The sequence below is a fragment of the Alosa alosa genome, chromosome 16 (genome assembly GCF_017589495.1).
Source record: "Alosa alosa isolate M-15738 ecotype Scorff River chromosome 16, AALO_Geno_1.1, whole genome shotgun sequence".
In the NCBI taxonomy this organism is placed as follows: domain Eukaryota; kingdom Metazoa; phylum Chordata; class Actinopteri; order Clupeiformes; family Clupeidae; genus Alosa; species Alosa alosa.
In genome coordinates this window covers 8070872-8079373 of record NC_063204.1, presented here as the reverse complement: position 1 = coordinate 8079373, position 8502 = coordinate 8070872, and the positions used below count along the sequence as shown (strand labels likewise).

The window sequence follows — 8502 nt, the reverse complement described above, 5'->3', positions numbered from 1 at the left end:
TCTAAGTAGCTTGTCCCTATAACTGAATAATTTTAACTGAAATGTCATGAATATGACTATGTGCCCATTTTGTCTTTCTTGTTTTGACTGTTTTCAGCTATTACGATTTTGCTAGGAATTCTGCATAGCATGTCCGTGACCTATGTCGAATACAATGAAACATCTTGCTGTAGGATGTTCGCTGTCTACTAAAACACACATTTTCCTGACAGAAAATATGACCTTTTCAGTTAGCTATTTTGTGAGAGAATAATCACGCTCACAATCAGTGGTCAGAAAAAAAATCCTTTACAGAAACTGCAGGTCTTCTAAAGTTAATGATTTACACTTACAATACAACTCAAAATAAACAAACAATAAGAATAAAAGCTGTAGTTGGCAAAGTAACTCATTTAAGACTGGAGTTACATCAGAGCTCACATCGGCACACAGCGTGTGTGTGTGTGTGTGTGTGTTGTGTGTGTGTGTGTGTGTGTGTGTTGGAATAAAAGCTGTAGTTGGCAAAGTAACTTACATTTCTCCAAGGCAGTCCATGGCGGCGCCCATCTCAGCCTGCTGGATGCTGTGAGGAGAAAGAGGGGGATAAAAGGACAAATGAATGAGAGAAGGAATGAATGAAGAAATAAGAGGGATGAAGACAAAGCGCGATAACGGCGGAGTGCGAAAGAAAGCCGCTCTTTAGCATATTCAGACGTCCTGCTTTTGAAATCCTTCACAGAAACTGCAGGTCTTCCAGGCAGCCAATGCGGAAAAGTAACTTACATTTCTCCAAGGCGTCCATGGAGGCAAAGTAACTTACATTTCTCCAAGGCAGCCATGGAGGCAAAGTAACTTACATTTCTCCAAGGCAGCCATGGAGGCAAAGAGACCAGCATCAGTGTGGAGCTGCTTTATCACCTTCATAGCACAAGTTATGTCCTAAACCTTATACAATTGTCCTCATTAAGGGTGTAATCGACATTGTGACGACCGGAAGAATGATAACATAATGCACTAACAATTCCCCTGGTCACCGGGAGTCCTATGGCAACCAGTAGAATAGGAAATGGATACAAGTATCTGTTAAAAAGAATATTTGAATAGAATTGTAAATAGAATTTTCACTGACTGCAAAGTAAAAATACTTTTGTTTGTCTACAGTCAGGGACCCTTACCACAGTAGCCAGGGGTGTAGTGGTAAAATAAGAGGTGGGTAAACTATGAATTCTCTGATCAAAGTAAGGTGGATTGCACCATGCGGTATCAGATTTTTAAAAAATTCAGAACATGTTTGATGCTGGTGGAGGTTATTATATCCAAAGTTGATAACAATACCAGTGGTATTAAATGGTTCCTAGTGTTCAGAGTGTTGATGAGTGTACATATTGTGAATGTGGATGATACAGTGTGATTTTTGAATGTTAAAAGTTGCAATTGGTGAATAGACTCTTTTGAGAGGTGGATAAACTCTGAGTGGTAGATAAACTTTACTTGTGTTTATCTTCCACTACAGCCCTGACATTAGCATAGAAGTGTAACAATATTTTGATCCTAGTAGCCATTTACTTTGACCAAGTGAGATTGCCCTTAAGACTGTCATATGCGTTTTAGTTGCAAATTCATATTCAATTAACAATGTTTTTTGTCCCCAACAAAAATGTACACAAATTATCATCCAAAAATAGATCCTAGGTTAGTTTGATTAGTCTCAAAGAAAAATATATTTACTTTGAGTCCACTTTATATTAGTCAGATTGTACAGAAAAATGTGCTGTGAGTAACATTAGCTGTTTCTCAGCTTTAAAAAGCACAGAGAGCTTGCTGGGGGAGCGGGTAATTTGATCTAGCACTGATCCTCAAAAGTCATGCATAATCTGCGCGGACCCGTCTCCCTGCCAAATCCCCACAGTGGAAGAAACGCCTTGCAGGACACTTGGATGAGGATCACTGCTTCATCATCGGACGCCACATCAGCGCCAGAAAAACTCCATGAGGTGCTGATTAAACAGGATATGAACGATTACTGCAGCAGTCCACCTATTCCAAACTCTCCTTTGCAGCTTCGGAAATGAACTGATGCGAACAGAAGAATGCCTAGCCATTTCCCTGAAGTCTCACGAATAGGTGGCTGTGGGGAAAAAAATGGCATGGCTATGATTCACAACAGCTATCACTCACGACAGAATCTGTCACACATGTCGCCAAGTTTTGTCCCATTATTTGGAGCCTATAGTTGTCATTTTGTGCAAAATACACCCCAAGGGACAGATAAGGCGGAAGTTACTGTTTGGTTCCTTTCCTGAGGTGCCACTCTTCCAGCTGGCTCCTAAAAGAGTAAGGAGCATATTTCCAATAAAACGGAATTAACAACTCTTGTTGCACATACTGTCAATTTATGAGGTGAAAATGACGATCACATAGAGTCAAAAGAAAGAAATGAATAACAATGGGTTTGGGTTACATCCAGTGCCAGAATGAGAAGAAAATGTGTAAAACCTGAAAAGGTGCCTACTCTCCCCAGATCCTACAAGACAAGATCATTCAGCCTCTCCCACAGTCTAATGCAGAACGAATGGGTTCAGTGTCCTACGTCACCACGGGAGTTGACTGACATTGCATCACCATGCACATAAGGACATTGCCCTTGTCTCAAAATAAAGGCCAAATTGACATGAGCTGTACATGAAGGAAACTGTTACTGACAAACAGTGAAGAAATGACATCTGTAAAGACATCTGAAGCGTTGGCGATAGAATTCCATTAGAATCAATGTAGAAAAGAATACTGACAGCACTTGACGTGCATAGTAAGCTTTACTTCAACTTTTTAGAACATATGTGAAATATACACATAGAAAAGCATATGGATGAACACATTGTTATGTGACGCTGGAGACATGGGCAGGGTATATTATTAAACTCATGTTACGTGACGTCGGAGACATAGACATGGTATATTGATTACCTTATATCGCTTTTGCTTGTCTTGCTTGCAGAGTAAATTCCCAGTGAAAGGCAGCTAGTGTTATGATATAATGAGTCCTAATGCAGTGGGCCTGTACTGCAGCGAACACTGAGGTATTCAAATCGAACAGCCCTGGCAGTCTTCTCACCACACACTCTCCATCTTAATCAATGCCTGGTTAAAATGGACTGGCCGTCCGCCTGCAGAACTCTCCCCAAGCTCTGCTGGACCTAGCCGTGCTGAATTCTGGGAGGCTGACCAGCTTGCGTCTGATTGGCAGATGATGGTGTTTGGACCCTCAAACTCTTCCACCTGGTGAGATGAAACCAGCCTGCCTGAGCGCCCGCCTGACTGATCGATCAGGGTTAAAGTGATTATAACCGGAGGCGTGGAACAACATGGCATGTGTGGAAGAAAGGCTAAGGAGCTCTCTCTCTCTGTCTCTCTCTCTCTCTCTCTCTCTCTCTCTCTGTCTCTTGCTCTCTCTCTCACTCTCCTTCTCTCTCTCTGCTTGTGTGTGTGTGTGTATTTCTTAATATATGCATGTTATATGTGTCTCCTTCAGATGATGACCTGCCTTGGATTGATGAGCACAATGCCTGCAGCTCTGGCTGGAACCTGAGGCGATGCCTTTGGCCACAGAAACGCTGCTCTGACACAGGCCTTGGCAAATATCAATAACCCAGAAAGAATCCACATTAAAAAATACACAATAAAATCAGAAAGAGTCCACATTATCTGCTGGTATGGAATCGTGTTCCGTCTGTGTGTGTGTGTGTGTGTGCATGTGCGTGTGTGTGTGTGTGTGTGTGTGTGGGTGTGCATGTGTGTGTGCGTGTGTGTGTGTGAGAGAGAGAGGGGGGGGGGGGTTGTACCAGCCAGTACAAAGACAACTGGCAAAGGAAGCCCATGTTTTCACCCAATTTTGTTGTCTTCTGTGTGTGTCTGTTAGTGTGTGTCTTTGTGTCTCTGTGTGCTCATCTGAGTTTAGACGGAATTTAATGAAAGAAAGGCTACAATCGGAATTCATGAACTCCGCAAACAATGTCAAGGTGCTCCCCTTTTGTTCCAATATTTGAGGCAATTACTGCAGGAAGTTTGTGCGGCCGCGTATTAGCGATTCTTCCTCAGACCGCCAAAGTTCACCCAAGTGCTGCTCCCAAAGTCTCACAGAGCTTCTTAAACGACGCTAATCCATAAGTAGATGAATACAATTCTTTTCTTTTTTTTTATTATTTAAGTAATCTGGAGACATATTCTTTGGGCAGGATTACGTTTTTCATTCTCTGTCTAATCCAGGTTTTAGCTGTAGTGAATGGAGCCAAGGAGGTTGTTGGAGTAGCGGACGAAAAAACGTGAGCAGTTAAGCGGAGGAATAGATTTTGCTTAATGAAAAAATGCAACAGATGGCAGTTTCTCTAAACCTCATCCCCACGGAGGGGCATTCATCAGAGTGGGAGAAAGGGGATTAAGGTTGCCTTTTTGCCTGATTTTCATTTTATAAATTTGTGCAGAGGAAAATATATAAGGAAACAAATAGATGGAGGGAAAGAAACGATTTGGAATGTTGCCTGGACAATCCCCAAGAAGTCCCAAATGTCAATGAGGTCCACAAACAACCAAATGAGCAATTATTAGACCAGGAAACTGTTTGGAAACAAGGCAGAAAAAAGCTGAATTACACCTACTGTTCACTGCAGAGAAAAATACTATGGCACTACAGTATGACGTTCACTGGACGCACTTTCTCTCTCTCTCTCTCTGTCTCTCACACACACACACACACACACACACACACACACACACACTAGGGGTGTAAAGATTAACCGATACGTATCGGTATCCGTTATTAACGTGTAAGATACGGCTACATCGATATGTGAAGCCCCGTATCGGAATAAAACTGAAATGAACCGGTCGTTATATCGATTTACTTGTTACGAATCGGTTCACAACCTTTTCTGCTCTCCAGATTCTCATTTACGCTCCAAACCGCGTTCATCCCACGTCCGGTTTTGAAACTATACGTGGCACGGAATTGTGGGTAATGCAGTTCGTTTTTGGCTACATTCATTGCCCAAAGTTGTTAAATGACCTCATTACCCATACATCTACTGCAACTTAAGCACGTGACAACTTGCACTCGGTCGTTTGTTTTACAGTATTTACTCTTTTGTTTTTTAAAATCCAGCGCGAAATTAAACCCTAAACAGCAACGATAGTCTGTAGAGTATAGCCTTACGTTTGATGAAGGCATTTCCTTAATGTTAAATAATAATTTGGCCCTTGCTAAAACGATGCACAAATTATTAGCCAATTATTTTGTTCATATTCACTCAGACTTGTGGCATTATAGGTTTCTGCATTAGGTCTACCGTTGGAACAAAATAAACCCAGAGAGTTAATTGATATGTAGGCTATTTTATTCTTGTAGGCTATATGAGAAAAGGCCAAGAGTGTCTTAAGCACCGTTTTATTTTATTTCGGTATTGTCTTACCTCAACAAGGCTACAGCTCCATGAAAACAATCAGATATAACTCTATAAAATCTATAAAAAATATATGTTGTATTTGGCTGCTATGTTTGACTGAAATGTAGACTATTCTTTTTTCCATTTCAACACAGTACAGTATATGAAACAAACCTCAGTTTAGATAATCATATTCACACATTTTTTTGCCTAATTGACAACCATGACCATGATAACTGATAACATAAAATTAATGTGCACCTTGAGCAAATGATAAAAAATCTTTCAGAATGCCTTCCATTCCATCGAATTGCATCGAATCGCATCGCATCGAATCGTACTGAATCGTTTTTTATGAACATGTATCTTTTCTTGTATCGAATCGTGCCCATGTATCTAGATGCGAATTGTATCGTCTTTTACATGAGATTCACACAACACACACACACACACACACACACACACACACACACACACACTTTCAAATCCTGAACAAAACTAGTTTTTCTTTGAAGGCCTATGCTTAATTTACTTTGATATGGAGCCTGGGATAGCATTTTTGTTTCATTCTGCTCTGTGCCGTGGTCTCTGGATGCTAATTCTGTGTCGTTCCAAAGGTTTGTCTGCTGCTGAGAGAGAGAGATGGAGAAAGAGAGAGAGGGAGAGAGAAAGGAAGAGAGGGAGAGTGTGTGTGTGTGTGTGTGTGTGTGTGTGTGTGTGTGTGTGTGTGTGTGTGAAACAGAGGGATTCTGTGGACATGGCACTCAGAGGCTCCCAAGAGGCCTTCTGGATCGTCAGCACTGACAGATGTTGAGGTCACAGTGCATGGAGCAGGGTGTGTGTCTGTGTGTGTGTGTGTGTGTGTGTGTTTGTGTGTATGTGCAAGTGTGTTTGTGTGTGTGTGCTGGAATTACATAAAAGCATCTCACTGTAAACTTGTTTTGCACAAATCATTCATCAGAGAAGGTCAGAGATCACAGTGCATCATCTCTCTCTCCCCTCATCCCTCCATCTTTCTCTTCCTCTGCACATTTCTCTACCCACCCCTCCTTATCACGCCATCATTACATTTCTCTACCCACCCCTCCTTCTCACGCCATCATTACATTTCTCTACCCACCCCCTCCTTATCACGCCATCATTACATTTCTCTACCCACCCCTCCTTATCACGTCATCATTACATTTCTCTACCCACCCCTCCTTATCACGCCATCATTACATGTGATGTCTCCTACCTATGTGACCCCTGTGTCCATCGCAATCACAGTCCAGGAAAAAAGGAAATGGTTTAAAAGACTATGAACTTAGAGTAGGGATTCAATAAGGGACCTGAAGGAGAACTGCACTGAGTGTGTGTGTGTGTGTGTGTGTGTGCAAATGTGAACGTGTGTGTGTCTGTGTGTGTGTGTGTGTGTGTGTGTGTGTGTGTGTGTGTGTGTGTGTGTGTGTGTGGTGTGTGTGTGTGGTGTGTGTAAGGGAAGTGGGTTGTTTCAGAAGTATGTTTATTTGCGTAGGTGTCTGTAAAGGTGGTGTGTGTTGCAGCTGTCATCTCACCTGGACGGATCTGAGTAATGGCACACACCTCAATAATCACACACCATCATAATTATCAGCAAAAATAAACACACAGTGTCTCAGTGTGTGTTTGTGTGTGTGTCTGTGTGTGTGCATGCATGTATGTGTATGATGTGTAAGTGAACTGCATCTCTGGTAGGAAACCCCAAATTAATAGAAATGTCGACAGAAAAGTGTGCAAGAGAATGAATGTTGCAAACCAAAAAAGAGTTTGAGAGTCTGGGAACGCCCTCCCTCCCTCCCCTCTCTCTCTCTCCCTCTTTCTCACCCTCTCTCTTTATACCCCCCTCTCTTTTTACCTCTCTCCCTCTATCGTTTTCTCTCCAGGGAGTTTGTTAATCACCTCCCTGCCTGTTGGCCTCCGGGTGGGCCTATTAGCCACCTCCTCCTCTTCCTCCTCCTCCTCCACCCTCATCACATGCACCACCCCAGCAACTAGTGGCCCAACAGCTCTTTAACAGACGAGAGGAAAGATGGAGCGACAGAGTACAGAGATGCACACAGAAGTGAAGTAGAAAGAGAAGTAGAGAGGGAAGAGAAAGAAGGAGAGAGAGAGAAAGAGGCAGAGAGAGAGAGAGGGGGACAAAAAAGTAGAGAGAGATAGGGGGAGGGAGAGAGGGGGAGGGAGAGAGAGGGAGGATAAAAGAAGTGACTGAATAAAAAAAGTCCAGAGGGAGGAGTGGAGGACACTTTAGAGCAGAGTCGGACCAGTGTTGAGGCCCTGCAGCGCTTCAGTACGAGCAGCGTGCTCTCACTAGCTGACACTTCTGGGCTAGCAAATCCCTGTAGAAAAACACTTTTTTACTTTGCTTCTTGTTTTCTCCTGTTATCAGTCCCTCCCTTCTTCATTTCTCTCTCTCTCTCTCTCTCTCTTCTCTGTTCCCCATGTCCCCCTCTCCGCTTGTAGGGCCAGCTGTGTCCGGCGCTGGCCAGCTGTAAGTAAGCGTAAGAGATACTGCGCGAGTGGTAATTGGCCCTGGCCTGTCAGACTTGCCAGCACTCTTTCGGTTACCGCCCCTCGGCCTTGATGTTAATTCTGGTCAGCCGATGTGTGTGTGGAGAGAGAGAGAGTGTGTGTGTGTGTGTGTGTGTGGGGGTAGAGATGGTGTGTGTGTGTGTGTGTGTGTGGAGAGAGAGAGAGAGAGAGAGAGAGAGAGTGAGTCTGTGTCCGGCTCACAAAGTAAAAGGAATAAAAATGTTTACAGTAAAATTTGACATCTGCCTGTGGTACAGCTAGCACATATTTCACTGTCAGATCAAATGGCAACGAAAATGTGAAATACATACAAATGCACTCAGCATACTGTACAGCAGGGAACCCATTTCTCCATCGTCAGCAGGAAATCCTTTCAGATGTACACTTCTGCTTTCTCTTGCATAACTTTGTTTGTTTGGTCGTTGTCTGTTGTCAGTGTTTGTGGAGTAACCATGCTATCCTATCGTAGTAACACACTGACGCGCATAGCTATGAGTGAGTCCCGTCTGGAGCTGGGCTGAGTGGTCATTAAGGT

The 8502-nt window shown here is 43.0% G+C and overlaps 1 protein-coding gene across 2 annotated transcripts in view; it reads right to left on the bottom strand.

Moving 5' to 3' along the window:
- Positions 1-480: 480 nt before the first annotated feature.
- Positions 481-8502, bottom strand: part of drosha (drosha ribonuclease III) — a 221208-nt gene continuing 213186 nt past the window's right edge. For both annotated transcript variants that reach the window (XM_048266837.1, XM_048266838.1), the window contains exon 31: positions 481-562. In XM_048266837.1, coding sequence (XP_048122794.1) covers positions 511-562 — 52 coding nt within the window. In that variant the 3' untranslated portion in view covers positions 481-510. The remainder of the gene's footprint in view (positions 563-8502) is intronic.